This window comes from Sceloporus undulatus, chromosome 8 (assembly GCF_019175285.1).
Source record: "Sceloporus undulatus isolate JIND9_A2432 ecotype Alabama chromosome 8, SceUnd_v1.1, whole genome shotgun sequence".
Classification (NCBI taxonomy): domain Eukaryota; kingdom Metazoa; phylum Chordata; class Lepidosauria; order Squamata; family Phrynosomatidae; genus Sceloporus; species Sceloporus undulatus.
The window spans coordinates 15,964,179-15,985,091 of record NC_056529.1 but is presented as its reverse complement, the minus strand read 5'-3'; the positions used below and the strand labels follow the sequence as shown (position 1 = coordinate 15,985,091).

General features: G+C 38.1%; 1 protein-coding gene across 1 annotated transcript in view; it reads right to left on the bottom strand.

Moving 5' to 3' along the window:
• Positions 1–20,913, bottom strand: part of CHD9 (chromodomain helicase DNA binding protein 9) — a 78,115-nt gene that overhangs the window by 7,060 nt on the left and 50,142 nt on the right. The window contains 21 exon segments of the mRNA XM_042437350.1: positions 843–1,011; positions 1,708–1,980; positions 2,284–2,447; positions 4,251–5,159; positions 5,417–5,619; positions 5,915–6,134; positions 6,266–6,308; positions 6,857–6,914; positions 7,515–7,632; positions 7,727–7,830; positions 8,065–8,154; positions 10,064–10,223; positions 11,066–11,265; positions 11,975–12,171; positions 12,586–12,696; positions 13,215–13,394; positions 13,988–14,155; positions 15,415–15,610; positions 17,688–17,898; positions 18,453–18,708; positions 20,279–20,422. Coding sequence (XP_042293284.1) covers positions 843–1,011; positions 1,708–1,980; positions 2,284–2,447; positions 4,251–5,159; positions 5,417–5,619; positions 5,915–6,134; positions 6,266–6,308; positions 6,857–6,914; positions 7,515–7,632; positions 7,727–7,830; positions 8,065–8,154; positions 10,064–10,223; positions 11,066–11,265; positions 11,975–12,171; positions 12,586–12,696; positions 13,215–13,394; positions 13,988–14,155; positions 15,415–15,610; positions 17,688–17,898; positions 18,453–18,708; positions 20,279–20,422 — 4,174 coding nt within the window.

Genomic DNA, 20,913 nt, shown 5'->3' with positions numbered 1-20,913 from the left:
AAGAAAAGAAAAAGAGATCGGTCTTCTGTCTGCTCACTACTAATGCTACTGCTTCATAGTGCAACTCATTATCTCTTTCAAGAGACTCGCCACTCACTTTGTAATGCTATCATCTTAGTTCAGTTATTTTCTAGTTTCTGATAGGTTTCTGAAGCACCTTATTTATGTTTCCCTCTATATTTTCTCCAAAGTTGTTTCTCTGCACTGGACATTTGCATATCAAATCTTGGTCAAAATAGCAATCAAACACTTAAGCGATTAAACTATTCCTACGCTTCTGCACATGATTAGATTGCACCAAAATGATAGGAGATTTTGGAAAAAATAAACCTATATGGAGGGTGTAGTATTACAGGTGGTGATGGCACACCTGACTGAAAGCTACTCCATGCGCACAAAAAACTAGCAAGTCAAGGAGAAGGGGTCTAGCAGGAATGTAGCCGGGGGGGGGGGGGGGGGGGGGGGGTCAGGGGGGTTCAGACTGCCCCCTTCCATTAGATACAAAGAACAGTGTGTGCAGCTGCGCTCCCGCACCCAAGCCCCATTATAATGGTGGCACTTAGTCTGGACCCTCCCTTCCCAAAATCCTGGCTATGTCCCTGGGTCTAGCGTAGGCTTCTGCCCAGCATCTCAGTTTTATAGGTGCAGGATCTCTCTCTCTCTCTATGTGTAATGTGAAATATCCAGGCAAGTCTCCACTAGGGGACAACAATATGAACATACGCTTAACTTACTCAGGCCAAAGATAAACTGGAATGGCAACCCATAAGTCATGAATAAAATTCCTATGCAGCAAGTCTTTTAGCACTGAACAGCCAGTATCAATAGCCTAAAATGCTTACTTGACTCCGGCAAAGACTTTGGAAAATTGACAAGGCTGGTTTCCGAAGCACTCTGAAGTTCATGTAGCCTGGCAAGGTACTGCTGCTGTCCTAATGTGCCATCTTCACTTTCAAATGGCCTTTTCTGAGGAAGTCCTTGCTTCTGAAAAATTAATTTCAAACCACCTTCCTGTTAAACAAACATGATGAGGGTTAGCATATTTTCATGGAAGAATAAACTAATTTCATAATTTCATGCTTTTCATATGTGATTTTGTTCAGGTATACCTTACTCTCACTTTCTCCCAATCAAGGATATTTCAACTGTGTTTATCTGGTATCGGCATCAACTGTATTTTAATACTTTTATAAATATAAGTAAATACATAAATGTGTGTGTTTAAAAATAAACATGAAGGTGTCAAGATAACACCTTTATTTATTAGGGAACATCTTGTATTCATTAGTATGCATTACCATGTATCTTCAAATGTACAGTTCTAAAGAATTCTGGAAATGGGGAGAGATAATTATTCTATTGCTCATGAGGAGCATTTGAAATTCTAGTCATTTGAAAGTTCCTGTTTGCAGACATTGAGCTTCAACTCTATGATCATTCAAATCACACACCCTGGAAAGTAACAACACGAGAACTAGCATAGCAAACTCCACTTGAGAAAGCATCTCACCAGCAAGACCCAAGGAAATATACTATTTTGTTTGTGGTTCCTAAAAACAAGCATTTAAAATGGGGGTGAAAATGTTCCAAAAACACCCATACGTGTGTGCAAAGGAAGTAAGATTGAGAGCAGGCAGCCACTTGTAGGTAAAACATGCTGCACACCGCAATCACAATCAGGTCCTAGGGCAATAAAAATAAACATACGTCATTGATTTTCACTGTAAACTCCTTTTCCCGTACATGCGTCTTCACCTTTGACAACTGTGATGACTGATCATTTTCTTCTTTCCCATCTGCATTTGGGGGAGTTGGTAGACTAGGTTCACTGTAGTCCACAGCGGCACCGGGACTGTCTAGAAGTTTGGTGGTATAGAAGGAAGCTACAGTATTGCCGTCGTAACCTCTCCTTGCAGAAGGCCATTTACCTTTCAAGACTGTTTGACAAATACTATCCAGACGGTTAATCATAATCCGATCCTAGAATAAACAAAATGTAGTTCAGAAATCTCTCCTCATCCTGCCTTGGCACTAAAATCAATTGCACAAATCAGTCATCACTAAAAAAGGATTCTTCCAGATTGATCCAGAGAAGTGTGAGTTCTTCTAATATAGCTCCTTGGCTTTGCTGACTTGTTTGTTATTGTCATCTCCTTTCTTTTTGTGGGCTGTTTGTAGCTATTTCTTGGGTCTATATACTACTTGGATTTATAGGTATGACAAAATGAACATGACAATAAGGAATCTAACCTAAAGATGTATGCATTTGACATCCCAACTTACCTTGGGCCAGTAGGAAGCAGCCAACATGTATCCACCATGTAAGATACAGTTAGAATTTGGCGTTCCATTATTCATTTGGAAACTGTCCTGCGTTTCATCCTGTACAGTGCTTATGGAAGCTACACTCTCTTCATCATATGCTTTCAAGTGAGGAGTTCCTTCTGCTGAAAGAAACAATTTTAGGCCATTAGAATTTGGAACCCATTGTACTATGTACTCTATTTCTGCAATATTAGAGTTATGATGTATAAAAGCTTATGTCTCATAGAAATCTGAATTTTCTGCATTAGAAAAAAATCATTGTCATCAGGACCACCAGTTGGCAAGACATGGGGAAAACTGAAATATGTTATTGTGAAAAACCTCAATATGCAAATGGGAAAAAATCTAAAATATTAAAAAAAAACCCTAATATATAGTCCTCTCTTTGTTTTCGTGGTCTTTGGACCTGCATCCCTCGCTTATGTGTGAAGGACAAACAGAGGGAGAATGAATGGGACGCATGCCTGCAGTGTGCTCTGATGCTTATATTGAAGCCAATGGGGTTTGAATATAAGCGAAACTCCATTTTCGTGAGGGGGTCCGGAATGGATCCCACACGAAAAAGGAGGGGCGACTGTAGTGTATCTTAAACAAAAACAACAAAATATTCTAGACTTAAACCTGGAAAACCATTTTCCCTAATAGAACTCACAAAACTAGCTAAATTACTTAGCACCCCCTTCTGCACTGCTGTCACAATTTATGTTTTTTACAAACAACTGATTAGGGAGGTCACAGTAGGACAACTGGTTCATAAGACTGAGGGACACTTGTAAACAAGCTGTGCTACAGACCATCATTTTTCACTCCAGGGAGTCTAGAATGCCACAAAATGCTATGACACTCTCCAAAACAGTCTTCAAGTGTAATTCCACTCCAGCAGTGAATCCCTGAGTCACGATGACACAAACAATGACTGGTGTATTTTAAGCACAAAGCAGAAAAACTAGAAAGCTGGTCAAAAATTACCCAAGCCCAAGAACTAGATAAACCAAGCATCTAGCAATGATCGAAGGAACAACGAAAAGCCATAAACCCAAGTAGCCAAAGGAAATCAAATTCTATCAGTAGAGGCTTCCTTCTAGACCACAAAACATATTCTCATTGTTACAACTGTCTCGTCTGAACCCCCAAATCAAATCTCTTCACGGGGGGCAATCACAGGAAGAAATAAAGTCTGAATAGGCCTACAAGTCTCTGAAGAATATTTCTGACTTCCTTTTGTTCGCTGTCAGCACTATATGGTCGGCTCTCCTTATCCATGGATTTTTTTAATCCACGGATTCAAGCATCCACAGCTTGACAATATTTTAAAAAAGTATAAATTTCAACTAGCAAACCTTGATTTTACCATTTTATATAAGGGACACCATTTTGCTATGCCATTGTATTCAATGGGACTTGAGCATCCACGGAATTTGTTATTCACGGGGGATTCTGGAACCAAACCCCAGCGGATAACAAGGGCCCACTGTATTAGGAAACAATAGTATATACACTGTGTTTGTAGACAATCCTGCTCTAGATTATGGCAAATGCAGTTAGAACTATTCAGAATCTTTAATCTCTTTACAAGAAATATGGACAAACTAGATGAATTATTATTAGATGAACAACCTGTACTGAAGAGGTGAGAAGCATGCATGTCTCAAAATGATTAAAGTTATACTATTTGAGATATTTTTAATGGTAATAACAAGACATTTGAAGAAGTATGGAATTGAAAGAATATTTGTACTATCTTTCCAGTCTCAGAAAGTATAACTCAGTCATTTAGCTTAGAAAACTGGGCCAAGTTAAATTCCTGAGTTTCTCTAGTCCATACAATGTTTTCTATTACTGAACTCATGTAAGCCAAAGACTTTCCCCCTTTAACCTTTTCTTTTAAACCAAATAAGGATTTTTAATCTTTTAACAGTACTTACGCCTCTTTTGTGCCTCCTCCTCCTCACTGTCACTCTCTTCTGATGACGAAGATGATGATGACGACGACGATGAAGAGGAGGACGAGGATGAGGATGATGCTGAAGAACAAGACGAAGAGGATGAAGAACTGGAGCCTGATCTGGAACGTGAACAAGAGGATGAAGAAGAAGAGGAAGAGGATGATGACCTGGAAGAACAAGATGATCTGTCTGAATCAGAGTCTGAATCGGAGCTGGATTCTGATCCTCTCTTGCTGGGTCTCTGTTTTTTGGAAGCAGCATTTGGAGTTAAAGGCTCTGTTCTTGCTGCAACCATGCGTCTGTCATTATCTGCCTTCACAGCAGATTTATGGTCTACAGCATGTACTGTTGTGCTATTCTTTGGGCTCAAAGGTTCAGTCTTTACTCCTGTTCGCATATCATCAGTAGACATAGACTCCTCTCCTGAAGAATGGGTTTCTTCTTTATGGTTTTCATTCTTAGCTTTTGTTTCCTCAAGTGTACTCCCTTTAACATCTAGCAGCCTTGCCTGAGGGGCAAGAGGAGATGCAGACAGTGCCATTTGATACTGATGCAGAAGTGGGGTTGGAGTCCTTGAAAGTGCTACTTTATTGTGACTGTAGTTCCTCTGGGCTGACATAAATGAAAGTTCAGGATCACGAAGGATGTGGTAGTCAGTCCTGCTAACCCCATGTTTTGCAGCTCCGATGAGTAAATCCCAGTCATGAGTCCCACATTCCCACCAAACAGGCAAGTCTGGATTTGGCTGACAAAGTTTTAATCGCTCAAATACCTGCGGATGACGTACAGCTTGTTCTCGTACCTTCCTGAGAAGTTCAATACGATACAAAGTTCGAGATGCACGCTCTTCAGTTATTGGTTGAATAAAAATATTTGGATCCACAAGTTCTGTGAAGTAAAACACAAAAAGACATCAACAATTTCCAGAGCATAAATTTCTAAGCTAATTGGCTTAGGAAAGGTATTATGTGAAACACCCCAATTGGGGGCATCATCATCATCATTTTTATTATGGCTTCTACCAAATTCCAAAAACAATTTAATGAAGCACTTTCCAATTATAAATGTATTTTAACTTCTGTTGTCTCTAAATTTTTTTTCTTTTTCATAAGTTTTAAAAAAGGAAATTAGCACAAGCAACCTACCATCTTTTGAAGGTAGGCGACAAACTCTCCTGCACATGGCCATAAATGCATATAGGTACTTCTCTAAACTCTCATCTGTTTTCTTATGCAGCCTAGCCATGGCTCTAAACTTTGTCCAGTCAAACTGGGCTCTGTCAGGATCAAACACTACACCAAAAGTTGAAACAACTCTGTAGAAATCAGCTTCTTCTCTTCTTGTCCACCTAAATTGCAAACGAAGAAGGCAGGTAGACATAATTAATTAACTTCTCCAAACAATACAAAACTATTATTGACTAGAACAGTGGTTCCCAAACTTTGGTCCTCCAGTTGCTTTGGACTCCATCTCCCAGAATTCCTCACTGTTGGCCAAGCTGACAGGGGCTTCTGGGAGTTGAAGTCCAAAATACCTGGAAGACCCAGGTTTGGGGATCGCTGGACTAGAAAGCAGTAAAAAAAGATTTATGGTAATGTGGACTATGATAAGTATTTAACCTGATAATTATAGCCTAAACAGACCTTTGTTGTCTTTCAATTTTGGCAACAATTTTTGGATTCAAAGCAGAATCTTCACATGGAGTCTGCATTACACAGGGTTGAACTGGAAATGCTGGTTGGATCTGCTGGATTTGCCTGTTCTTACTAGTACGCTGATATGCAGTTATTAAGCGACGCAAGCGTGTTGTCAAGGCAGACTGAGTTGGCCAGTAAAGCTTGTCCCCTTCTATCATCTGACCATCTATAATTTTAAAAAAAGATGAAAGAGCAATAATTAGTATGGATTTGTTCAGTTTTGATCCATACAAAATGCAAGCTTGCTCTATTCTAGAATGATATTCACACAGCCACAACTTAATCATGGGGTTTTACCTCCATCTGCTATTACAAGATCTCCTGGTGATGACACATCATCCTAAGAAAAAGAAAAAGAACACTAGAATGAACCAAGACATGATTCAGAAGTAGCACAGGCCACACATCTTGCAGATGAGTATGCAATCTAAAAATAGCAAGAATTTACCCTAAATATGGATTACTGTCAACTTCCTTTTTAATTTAAGAGACTCAAAGTCTCTTAAAATAAAATATGACAGTCAAGAAGTAGGGTTTCTAAGAAATGACACCAAATGTTATTGTGTTAACCATAAAGATGTTTAGCGCCAAAGACAAATACAGTTGGCCCTCCCTATAGGCAGGCTTGCCTTCTGTGGCTTTGAGCTTACGCAGAAGGTAAGCTCAGGCAGAAGTAATGGGGCATGTACCCATGCTGCCACAAGCAGGCACTCCATTATTTTCTATGGGGCTTGAGCTCTTTTCCCCATATGTTGGGGGGGTGGGGTTCGGAACGGATCCCTGAGTATGGGGAGGGCGGACTGTATAATAGTCTCATAAAATCTGTAAAGTTTGCTGTTAAATACAGAGAAACAAATTAATGACAATGTTAAAAAAACACCTCATTACCTCTGTATCATCTTTAAACAATGCTGGAGCTGGTTTGTACTCAGGGTCTTCTACATCACTGAAAAACACACATCAAGCACATGCAGGTCAAGTATGTTTAGTTTTAAATGTAATGCATTTCCAATGAAAAATAATAAAATAATTTCATTTCTGACAGGAAAATTAAACTCTAAAGTGTTCTTAAGATGCTACTGCTGCGATGAACAAAAAGGAACTGCGGGGTGAAACACACAGGCAAAATAAAGCAGCTTCCAGTCACCTTGAAGGTGAGGTGTTTAGATGATGCATGAGGTAAAAGCAGGTGGAAATCCAAATGAACTTGTGACTCCCCAGATATAATTCGACTGAAACTCCCATCACCCCTCATCACTGTCTATGCTATCCAGAATTGAATGGAGTCTTCATATGCAGTCTAACAGTATCTGGAGAGCCAGACATTGTCCATTCCCGATGTAAAAAATGTAGAAAGATCTTTAGCATAGTAGTGCCAACCTTAAATTGAATTGAATCAAGGAAATTTAAACAAATGATTTAAAATAATGAGAATTGTTAGAAGAGATTAACTTCATTTAGCTGATTCACACTATTTATCTTATGTGGATGCTCCCTTTAAGAAACACAATTTAAACAGTGATTTAGAAAACAACCACAAACATACCCATCAATGTAATCATTTGCTCTTTGTTCAGCAGCAACTGCTTTATCATCAGGTTTTCCTACTCTTTCCAAAAAGCAGAGAGCTGCATCTGCTCTGATTGTGTTGTACTTTTCATAACCTGGAAAAGACCAAAATACTTTTACTATTATCTTGTGATACTATCATCTCATAACTTGCACTTGAAAAGCAAGTTGTATACTTATACTACTTACCATGTTTAAAAACTCCAATTAGTAGAGACTTGTCTGCTTCTGTATCCCACCACTCTGCTGGCACTTCAGAATGGTCTGGCTCAGGGACCCAAATATCAATTTCACTGAAATGTTTACCCAGAGAGCAGATGTTAAAGCTACCCATTACAGGATCAATTTGTCATTTTGATTTCCCATTCACATTGAAAGAATGGGGGAAATGTAGCCTCATTGAACAGAAAATTACTCCCCAATTTAAACTGTCACAAATCCAATTAAAAATGAATTCACTGTAAGAATTCTGAAGTACAGCTTTATTTAACAGTCAACAGCAAGGAAAGAACCTTAGTATGGTTTACCTGGCATCAACTCCTTCAAAAACCTTCTGGCACTCACTACCAATGACTTCTTGTTTCAGGTAATACAGCATTCTAACTCGAAGTAAGACTCTAAACATGAACACATAGAAGGGGATTAATTCTTCAATCAAATATATATTCAGATTGCATTGCAGTTCAGCATACATAGGAAGAATGCTTTGCAATATTCTGACACAATTTATCAACAAATTTTAAATGAAACATAAGGTGACATCTTGTACAAAGTTAGGTTGTGTTGACTTTAATGGATTTTAAGACTAGCTGTTGCTGTATTCACATGGCACAGAGTGGAGAAGGGGAAAGGAAGCAGCTGCTGTTAGCAGAACACATCTAAAACCTCTTTCGGTACCTGGAACTAACCAGGCAGTACTTTGGACCGTGGCATATATTATTTGTGCAGCAAAATTAGCCCAAGAACATCTTGGAGCAGTCATAGAATCATAGAATCCTAGAGTTGGAAGAGACCACAAGGGCCATCTAGTCCAACCCCTACCATGCAGGAATTCTCAATCAAAGCATCCCCGACAGATGGCCATGCAGCCTCTGTTTAGAGATCTCTAAGGTAGGAGACTCCACTACACTCCGAGGAAGGAGTGTGTTCCACTGTCGAACAGCCCTTGCAGTCAGAAAGTTCCTCCTAATATTTAGGTGGAATCTCTTTTCCTATAGCTTGCATCCATTGTTTTGTATCCTGTTCTCTGGAGCAGCATAAAACAAGCTTGCTGCCTCCTCAATATGACATCCCTTCCAATAACCTTCTCTTCTCCAGGTTAAACATACCCAGCTCCCTAAACCTTTCTTCAAGACCTTTCACCATTTTAGTTGCCCTCCTTTGGACACGCTCCAGTTTCTCAACATCCTTTTTTAATTGTGGTGCTCAGAACTGGACACAATATTATTCTAGGTGAGACCTGACCAAGGCAGAACAGAATGGCACTATTACTTCCGTTGATCTAGACACTATACATCTATTGATGCAGCCAAGCTGGTAATTTTATCAAAGAAAGAGATCAGATTTGTCTGGCATGACTTGTTTCTCTGAAACCCATGTTGACTTTTTGTGATTATGGCATTGCCTTCTAGATGTTCACAGACTCTCTGTTTAATGATCTGCTCCAGAATCTTTCCTGGTATAGATGTCAGACTAACATCTATACCAGACTAATTGTTGGGATCCTCTCCCCCCCCCTTTTTTTATTTTTTGGAAAATGGGGACAACGTTTGCCCTCCACCAGTCTGCTGGGACTACTGCTTTTCTCCAGGAGTTCTCAAAGATTATTGCCAGTGGCTCCGATAATACATTTACTCAGGCTTTACTATTCTTTTCCATTCACATGGATAAATATATCCCATTTTAGAAAGTAAAGACAAATGAAAACAAGGTAGCACAGCTATAAATGGTTAATATTAGGCCCAAGTTTCCTTATGAGTGCCTTCTTTCAGGCCAGCTTCCTCAACCTGGTAAGTGTGAGGGACCTTAACGTAGTCCTCTTAAAATACATATTCTTCTGCAGTTAATCTACCACATTCTTTCAGCTGAACTTTAACCCCTAGTCTGCTAAGAACTTGTGTTTAAGCACTGCCAGTATCTCTTGCAAGAATGAGAGACATACACAAGCACATATGTCACTTCACACCAGCTTTGAGACTTTGAAAAAGGCAGATGGGAGTACCATTTTGAGCCTCCTGCCGCACCTTCCTGATGGAGCAGAGGATTACTAAAAAAATAGGCAGATCCATTCTGCTCTCCTCTCACTCCCTGGATAACCACTTTATAAATACCAGGACAAGTTTAGAATACAGCCACTACAATTAGATTTGTAGTGCACTATATCTTATTTAGGTCAACATTACTGAAGCCTAGTAGCTTTTAGTAAGCTAATTTATTTGTACTTCTAGCAGGCATATTTTGAAACCACACACCCACTAGATTTTTCACAAGCTTCTATTAGTCCAAGTTATTTATACTACCACTTACTTATTGCAGTGGTGTTTTATGTGTTTTTTATAGCCATCATCTTGCAACAAATGCTCTGGATTGTATTTTCGAAGCCATTCTGCTTTATGTATGTCAAAAGTGCTGGCCTGAGTCTTAACTTTCTTTCCTTTTCGACCACGGGGGACAGGAGCTGACAAGCCTATGTAAAATAAATACATAGCACAGTGATTGCATGGCAAAATGATGCTTGCCATAGTATTTGTCATTATTAATATATATGCATGCTTTTCTAGCTTCACTTCTATATTTAATAAAACTCCTTTCAAAATATGATTCTGACATTTAAAGAAAACCAGGGAGACTGCTTCCCGTTAGAATTCAAAGTATTACAAAAGTATTACAAAAGTTCAAAGAATTCAGTTAATAATATTAAACTACTATAGTTCCATAATTATCTTCCTATCTGAAAGAAAACCAGATGCAGCTTCAAACAGAGTAGATGGATCTATTTAACCTTTTCTTATTCTGTCACTGATCAACTCGAGATCTCTTGCTAATTTCCTTTGTCAAGGCATAAAATTTTTGGTTAAAATAAAGTCACTAAACCGGAAATAGGAATGGAAAATACACAGAATTAGGATTTTAGCCATGCTACAGTTCATAAAGCCAAGAAGATAATTTATCTTATGAAACTCACAACTCGAAAGAAAAATCTCCTAATGCTACGGCTGTTGTAGTGGATGAAAAGGAACTCAAGGAATGAGTGGGAACCATGCTAAAACATGTAGTTATGGTCCGTGAGATTTCCAACTAAAATATCACTCAGCTACAGAGGTTTCTGAGGCTGTACTATGCAGATGAGTATGACCCAAACGGGTGAGTCACAAAAGCAATACATATGTTATGATCTTGGCCCCAGTACATTTCATAAAGCGTAAATAGTTTCAGTACTTTTGAAGAGTGCCTTAGTTTCATCAAAACAGCCTAACATTAACATACTCTAAATAAACTTTACCTAACATTATTTACTTAGATGCCTACCTAGGTGATTCTGTAGCTCTCGTGTTTGTCCATCCTCAGTTGGTGTAATGAGGTCCCAAATAAAACTTTTAATTTTTTCATCTCCTCTGTAGTGAACGAGGCAATATGCTAGGAGTGCGCGGCAAATGATTTCCACATCTTGCTCATTCAGTTGTCTCTTGAAGCGTCCGTGCGACAAAATCTCTCTCCAACGACCCCACCTGGTTAGAAGTGAACATGCCACAACAGTTTGAACAAAAATGCCATCATCCCTACAAAGGCTGGTACACTGGCTTTGCTGCTTAGCCCACTAAGATAAGCAAAGTAGCTAGTTTGCTTCAACCAGCAACTAGGCAGGATTCCTGTCATACTGTCTATATCAGGTTCTACACCTAAAGATCAGAGGTAAAAACCATCATTTTATGCATACAGAAATACTCCTGGACATTGGTATCTCACAAGTTTCTGTAACAATAAATAATCTAAGCACTGCCAAAGTCTGATTCTGACTTTGTTGTTTCAATTACAAATACATATTACAACATATTTTGCAGCACTTTATAACTACAACTCTTGTTACAAAGTAATATTTAAAATATGTGTATTATATAGACTGCAGTTTATCTCAACAAATCCATAGTCTTATATATAACCTAATATTAAAATTTGCTAATCTGTAAAGCAATGTTCTAGAATATGGTCACATAGCCTGAAAAACCCACAAAAAACTATGGATGCCGGCCATGAAAGCCTTCGACTTCCCATTGTAAAGCAAGTTGTTTGGTCATTTTGTCTAACACCACAAAACAATATGTTTTAACAATAACTCAGTATCAGATACACTAACAAGTACAAAATGAGTCACCAACCTTACAGAAAAGGTACATTTTTTGTAACTGAGCTAACTTAAGAAGCTAAAAACATCCTTACCCATAAACCAGTAGGTTTTTCTCCACTCTAAAGCATTCTGTTCTCCCATATCCATTGGAACGGTCACAAGGCCTCCGAAGTTTTGGTTTTTCATCCCCTTCACTTTCAATGTCAGATAACTCAGCAAGTTCATCCTTTGTGGCACTAAACGGTCTTGTCTGTTTTCTAATTCTGGGAGTGTCAATAACCAGGCTGTTCTGTAAAAGATAACCAATGTTTAGGACAACAAAATTAAATATGTGCAAAGTATTCTCGGTGGGAGCCAGGGAGGGATAACAAGTTTTGCTTTTCTTGTTTGTTTGATTAGAGATCTTGATTAGCTGTAAAGGCAATCAAGGTCTGTTAAGACAGCAAGAATGGAGTTACAGGGCTTATAACTTATATCGCCTGGTTTGTTCATTGAAAAATTAGAACAATGTATGATTTCTAGCGGTTTCACTATGCCTCCAGAAAGGCAAGTCAGAAAGTGAGCTTTACAACAGTGAAAATTTGATCATGAAAGCTGCAGTGATAAACCTTAACTTTGTAAAAAGCTAAGAGCATTAAAGGGATAAACGTTCAACTTGCAACTTCAATGCTACACAATTCTACATGTGCACACACATACTTACTCTACCACTGATGGCATCAATGTCTATTTCTGCTTTTTTGGCCCATTTCTGCCAGAAGTTGGGGTCATCTAAAGAAATGTCTGTCCTGTTTCCAGATGCAACAAAACTAGCCTGCAACAACAGATAAAGTGTCACTAATACATGAAATCAGTTTAAGGTACAGTGGTACCTTGGGATACGAAATACCCAGGTTACGAAATTTCCGGGATACGAAAAAATCCCATTGGAAATAATTGTTCCGGGTTACGAATGTTTTTTCGGGTTACGAAAAATTTTTTGGTGCTTTTCGGCGCTATTTTACACGGAATCGCGGCTTTTCCCCATTAGCGCCTATGGCATTTCGGCTTACGAAGGCTTTTCGGGTTACGAAAGCGGCCGCGGAACGAATTAATTTCGTAACCCGAAGGAGCAGTGTACTGTATGTTATGCAGCATCCTGTCCCAACGTGAGTAATAAAAAAACACCACACATATTCAAGGTAACTATACCAATCAAGCATTTATTTCAGTGGTGGTAGTCATGGTGAAGAAGTTGGAACAAGTGACACAAACATAAACAAAATGTTCTGTGATATACTCAGTATTAATGTTGTACAAATAAACTACAAGTTGATCACCAACAGTAAGTACCTTAGCAAATGTGGAACCCCTTCCCTCAGATTCAATTGTGATAGTTTTTGTGCGACGTTGTAAAATCTGATCAATATCCTCTTCACAGAATTTAGAGCCCTCATCCTCTTCATCCATTATGGCACCATATGCACCTCTCCGAAGCAAATCCTCTATTTCCTTTTTGGAAAGTTGCTGGATCTGCAAACATAAGAGTTTGAAAAAGGAGGCTCATGGAGTAGTTGTGTACTTTGTTTTAGTTATGTAAGGGCTACGGTTTACTGAACAATCGTATTCACTATTTAAATACTGAAATTATTTAACAGAAGTATTCAAATAACACTATAATTTCATTATTCCTTTTTTAAAATACAGAATTTGTTAATTTGCAGTTCTTTATGTACTGGCATCTCTGTACTTCTTTGCAGTACTCAGATACTATTTATATTATGTAATCAAGGTTTCCTAAGCTGTACTCTAAAGACTTGTCTTCAGGTTATGCACCAAGCAGCAGAAATCAGTTTCCCAAAGAGAAATATTCTATTTCTAATGCAACCAGTATTAGTCTTTAAGTAAGCTGGCTTCAAGAAGAACAAGACTCTGGGGGTGCGATGGAAAAAAAAGAGGATTGGGTAAAACCCTAGGATTTGATTCAAGCTAAGTTTTTTTAAGATGTTCCCTTTTTTCTCTGGAACGGTGTCTGCAAAAATAGTAATAACCATATGGGTCTCTTTCCCCCCAGACTTATTTCTTGAAAGAAATTGTGGAGGAAGCGGGAAAGGAAGAATACATACTCCACCAACACTATTTTCTCTTCCACTCATGCTCTGTAAGACAGCCTTATCCAAGCCAAGCTTCAAACTTGCTCTGTCAAACATTTCTCTTTCGTAAGAGTTCCGAGTAATCAATCTGTAGACTTTTACTGCTTTGTTTTGACCAATCCTATGGCATCGAGCTTGGGCCTAAGAGAAAGGTATACAAATTAATCAGCTACATCAGGTAAAAATATCACAATTGTAGATACATTCTTAAAACCTCCTGCTTCGCTCTTAAACTGACATTTTCAAAACAAAATGGGTTTTTAAATCCATTTAATCCAACATCTGTTCTACCTAGAGTAAACCTACTGAAATGAGTGGGAATTAGTTTCACTGATTCTATACCTAGTAAGACTAATGTTCGACAGCTCCTAATAACTAGAATTAAGCTAGAAAGGAAAGTATTTTGAATATGTTAAGCTTTTGCTGAAAAACAGAATATAACAGAAACTAAAATTAAAATCTATCTACGCAGCTTAAGACTCTAACTATGTGCAGTTTAAACACTTGTCCACAGACTTCAAATCCATACTTTTGCTTGCCATGACAAGTGCTCAGCAAGCTTCAAGCAAGTTTTAAAAGCTTCAGGCTTCCTCCCAACCCAGTTGCTGCAAAGGAATAAATCTATACCTACAGATATAAGATTGCAAGGGATTAACTGTTATCTCATTCTGAATTTCAGAGATGTATTGTGAGGACAGGATCAAAACCCCACTTCTCTTTGAGGAATGGACAACCACACATTTTGGTTGGCCACCGAAGGCAACTAAAATTAGTAGAGCCTACTAGAGTAGCTAATTTATTTGAGGGGTGGGGTATATTTGATGAATAGTATAAGGATATTTTTAACATCTGTGATATATATTTAGCTATGTTTGCTTTGACAGCTGTAAGCCAACTTGAGTCCCAGACTGGGGAAAAGCTGGGATACTTATAAATATAATGCTAATATGTGCCCCCAAGTCATTTTAGGGCCCTAGAGACCCCCCCCCCAATTTTATATCATATTTTTAAAGGCCTTTCCTGACCTTAAAGTCTAGACCTCACATGGCAAAATTGTCTCCATTCCTCCTACATGGTGTGTGGGAAATGGGGGGAGGGGGTTAAAAAACAAAATATCGTGTGTGTCCGTCCCTACAATGTTTCCTGGCTAACCAGTAAGCCCCCCAAAGCTTGATAGTTGCCAGCCCTGATTTTAGTTATAACTGCCGTAATTGCTGTTCATAAAGCTTGAAACGACCTATCCCGCACTGCAGCTTGAGAGTGTCTATCCTCATATGACCCACTTAGCTCACAAGCACTTTCATGCAATCCTACTTGTTCATACCTGTTCCCTGTAGATTTAACATGCTCATCTATAGGTCTTTCATAAGCAGAACACTTACTTGAGCATATAAACGTACCTGCAAATCATTCTGAGGATTCCAGTCAGAATCAAAAATTATACAAGTATCAGCTGCAGTCAAATTAATGCCCAATCCACCAGCTCTGGTACAGAGAAGGAAAACAAACCGATCAGAGTCTGGCTTGCTAAATCGGTCAATAGCAGCCTGCCTCAGGTTTCCTCGTACTCTTCCATCAATGCGCTCATAAAGGTACCTTTGAATTACAAAAGGAAAGTATTATTTTTTGATTCTTAATATATTATTCAAAGCAACCTATAGGCAACCAGATGCCATAATGTTACTGTCAGGTTTCAAAGACCATTCACACATCCTTACCAAAGTGAGTTAAATATTGCCAGTCAACCTTCAGGCAAATATATATAAAGCTCTCTAAGTCTAATCATATTAACTGATAGCAGTAAGTATGTGAAACCTCCCCTTTGACCCTCTCCTCAAGCATTTCAGAACAATTTTCTTGGATGTTAACTATTTGGCATGGATACCTGAAGAATCATATATTAATATTGTTAACGGGAGAAATTTAAACTCTTCCAACAGAAACATGGAAGCATTCAAAGCTTCCATTTTGTCCATGCACCTAAGAGATTCATAGGCTCAAGTAACTGCTAATTTTGCAAAGTATCATTTGTCACAGGAAGACAACTACAAATAATGAATTCCAGAAGAATTTTTGGAAATGGAAAGAAAATAAATGAACATGAACACAAAGCATTATGCTCTCAGTTTTCAATGTTCAGATAATGTGTTACACACATGGAAGAGCAAGGAGCTGTTCCTTGTCTGATCAAGAAATCTCAACATTTCACCAAGGCTACCTTAGCTTTATGGGTGTGAACCCTCTGTACCCATGAAAGTCATTGCATGGTAACCAAAGTCTCTTTTAGGAAGAGATGTATCTTCCATTAAATTATAATTTCAATTATGAAATAAATCATAATTACTCAAGCTGTAACCTTATATGTCTGGAAGCAAGCCCCACTGAACACAATGGGGACATCCTTCTGATTAATGATGCACATGACTGCACTGCAAAAATATGCACATCCTAATAAGCTCAGTTTCTTCCAGAATGTGCACATAATATTGTTCTACACACATTGTTCCAGGTGTATCAGAATTAAGTGTTAATTTTAAGTGTGAAAAGTGCTACAAGTCCTATATCACTCCTGATTTTTTAATCTATCGATCTATCTACACATATACGAGCATGTGTGCATGTGTGTGTGTAGGCTATATTACAGAGGAAGGAACTGTCAAAAACTGTCAAAAACACCTGAGTATTGGTTGCCTAAAAAAAACAAAACTATGAAATTCATGGGGTCACCATAAGTTGACAAGCAACTTGAAGGCACATACACACATGTATGTATATGTATGCATATGGACACACACATGGAAACACCTCTCCTAGTATATTAATAGCTGTGTGTGTGTGTGTGTGTGTGTGTGTGTGTGATAAGCAGGTTACAATAGTGTTTCCATTCATTCAGTAGTTAGAACCGCCATACATTTTCTTTACCACTAGTCAGACATAACACTGCACAGTACATAATTCAATAGCACAGAGACATTTGGCAGGCAGCCATGCGCCTGGAATTATGCCTTTTGTAACATATCAGAATGTATCAGCTCTGACAATTCCAATCAAAGGGCAGTGCTAAGCAAGCTCACTTTCATGGCTCCTAAGAAGGAATCTGCATCTGTACCTGTTACATTAGATTGAGGTTAGTAAGTGCTATGTTCTTCTGCACAGCCTTTATTAAAGTATTAGAACACCTCAAGTAGTCATGATGATTAAAGGCAACAACCCTTAGAATATATACAATTCTAAGACTCACTAAATCTCCAAACACTTAGTTATATAAAAAAGGTATTATAGTATCTAATACCTTATCAAAACATAGCAACCCACATCTTTCAGCCATGCCTGACATTAATGTTCTGGAATATATGTTTGAGAGTTTGGAAATATTTGTGTTTTTCATTTACCTGGCATATGAAGGTAATTGTATTCTTACATTCCACTATAATAGCTAATTAAAAATTTATTCAGTATTGCTAAGTAAAACTTGAGCTTAAGCCTCTGCTGTGGAAGGAATGAAATACCAACTGTGCTGCAGTAAAGTGTACAACTGACTATTAAAGGCCAGTTCACACATGCTTGATTTCTCAGTGCTTAGTTAGTCATAGGCCAATACATGAATCAAGGGCAATGGAATGTGCTAAATATGCCATTAACGCTGCTTTTTGCAATATAAATAGCATCTTACCTTTTATGTATAAGATAATCTTCAAGGATATCAAGACAACGAACCATCTGGGAGAATATAAGCACCTTATGGCCTCCTGCTTTCATTTTTGGAAGAAGTTTATCAATGAGGACCAGTTTCCCAGCAGACTGGATCATTGCTTGCAGATGAAAATCAGGAGCAGATTGACTGTAGGTCTCCCTAAACTCTCCTAAGATTTTTTCCTCAGCACCTGACAGACGAGACATGTAGTATAAAATGTACTTTGCTTCTTCTTTTGAAACACAGCCATATTTTATACAATGCTGACCTAAACTGTACAGCTTTACAGTATATCTGCCTGCCCCACAAACTGCATTATGATGTATTTATGGTCAGATTCTCCTCTACTTTTGGCTATTATCCATTGAGTTTTCATTCCAGTGCTTCTCGTACTAGCTACTACTGAGTAGAATAGCAGCTCAATTCATGAAACATTTAGTAGAAAGAAAGGTTTTTTTCCCCTAAAACATAATGTAACACATTAAGTGCTGGATTGCTGCAGCTGCCTTTTAAAATAGCTATTCTGCTTGAATTAATCCTAATTATAGCTGCCCATATCAGAAGTGTTTTACAACATATTAAGAAGGCATGAAGTAACTAACATATCACAGACTTAATCCAATTTTAATCCTAACTAGAATAATTTACTGAAATGGATAAAATTTACATAAGTGACTAGTCCCATTCATTTCAAGGGGTTTAGTCTAGGTAAGAATAAAATCTAATTTACCCAGGTGTTTTTACCTTTGATAAGATATGGATGATTGCAACATTTCCTGAGTTCCATCATAGTGTTAACTAAATTGGGTACATTGGCTTGCCCTGCTCCTTTTGACAAAAATGCAAAGTTTTTCTCTAAAATAGCTCGATAATATTTTTTCTGGATGTTTGTTAACTCCACTTCAATGATAGTTTCTTCTTTTGGAGCCAACTTCTTCTCTACATCTTCTTTTAGTCTTCTCAGCATCATTGGTTTCAGGATAGCTTGCAGCTTTTGCACCTATATGGAATTAAAAACATAGCTAGAATCCATAACTGTCCACAAGTTATTCCACGGCTTCAGTATGACTGAACTTGAGTTAGCTTCTCTGAATGACACAAGGAGACTGAACTATTTAAGCCATTGTGCATATGAAAGCTTTAAAAGATTTTAAAATTCAGCACAGTATTTCATGAGAAACATTTTGGTAATATACAGTGACATAACATGCCATATGTCATTTTATGGAGGAGGAGGAAGGAGGTATCAACTACTTTCTTTCAAAACTTGCCCACCCCCACAAAGCAGTATCCCTAGTAGAGAGAGTACACCATGGCCATTTACTCATTTGGGGAGGGAAGGAAAGTCCCTGAGGAGTGACAAGATGCTGTTTTAGAGGCTAGTGATGCCAAGAGACATCAGTTTCCCAGGTCTCCAGAGGGTATGCTGCAGCTTTACAGCTAGATAATGAAAGAGATCCATATTTCCAAATTGTCACCACATATGCATTCAAGCGTAGCTATATCATTGAACCTTAGGATAGTCCACACAACTGAATTTTCCATTACTATGTATGGATGTGAAAGCTGGACAGTGAAGAAAGGACAGGAGGACGGTCAACTCATTTGAGAAAGACAAATGAATAGAGCAAATAAGGCCTGAACTCTTCCTAGAAGCTACAATGACAAAACTGAAGCTGTTGTACTTTGGTCACATCATAAGAAGACATGACTTACTAGAAAATATGATAAAGCTTTGTAAGACTGAAGAAAATAGGAAAAGAGGAAAACAGTACTGCAGATAAACTTAATCAGGGAAGCCATGGGTGACTTGGAGGTTTCACATTCATAGGGTCACCATAATTCAAAATCAACTTGAAGGTAGTCAACAACTACAGATACACTTGGTGGGGATCTGAAAAGTGCATATTTTCTCATTACTCAACTGCAGATGGCACTATATGGATATGGGAGGGGTGCACTTCCACTAGGGATGCTACCTTCTGTAGGACTGGAAGGCATCCTATGCATCCTATTTGAGTTGTGTGTGCAGAGCATTAAACCCAAAATATGCAATGCAGGTTCTTGGACATAACCTGATGTTATGGAGGTTCATCATACAAAGCACAGTTGTTGTTGAGTAATGAGAAAATATCATACAAAGCACAGTTGTGGTTGTTGCTGCTGTTGTTTTAAAATACCCTCCATGCCCAGCACCCCTTCATATCTTGCCAAAATTCTTTGGTGCACTTTAAGTAGCTTGCTGGACTATGGCCAACAATGTTATACTTCATGAATTAGCTATGATTCTTCAGAAGTACAAATGCATCTTGTGTATAAAATTTACATTTTTCCCTCCAAAGAATTTTCTGCAGTTTTCTACTGAAATCACTGTGAACGGTAGCACTATTTATTTATTTTTACTATTGACAGGTAAAAGAAAAAGCATGGGAAAAACAGGCAGGTTGCCATGGCATTTTTTGAAATGAGGATACTTAATTTACTATTATAAAACTCACTGAGTTCTAGTTTTTGAATGTGTGGGGAATGGGGATGTGAACCCTGTAACATATTTAGAAAAGTTTACATACCTGCTCCTCTGTTTTAAGGTCTCCAAATTCCTGCATGAATGTAGATTCTGCCGGGAAACGTAATGGTTCAAGGAAGTGAAGGAGGCTGAAAAGTTCTTCAACTGTATTTTGCAATGGTGTGCCTGTCAACAGTACTTTGTGCTCCTATGAAAGATACACATTTTATTTTATATTGTTAGCATACAGATGGTAAAAAGTTATACTTAGTCTTGGAACTTTCACAGGATGTGCAGAGACAGTAAACATATACTAACAGACAAATACCATCAACAAACAGGTATTTTAATTACTTTTTATGCCTTTAAAAATTACATTTTATTAGAATTAAAAATTTTGCCACTTTTTCAAAGCAATTTGATTTGAACCTTAATCTAAAGTTAAGAGAGAGAATTATTACAAGACATGTTTGGAATGCAAGCAACAAAATAAATGATATGCTATGCATACAAGGTAGACAGCTTAAGAGATTTGCAGTTCAGAAGAGGCTAGGCCATTGTGCAAGCCATGGTTTCATGCAAGGCATCATTATAAAGTTGCCAGCCAAATCCCTCACCCTGGTTTCTAAGCTATTAAAAAAAAAAATCACAATCACACCTCATAACCCACCATACAGATTCCTGTGGAAGGGAAGAACA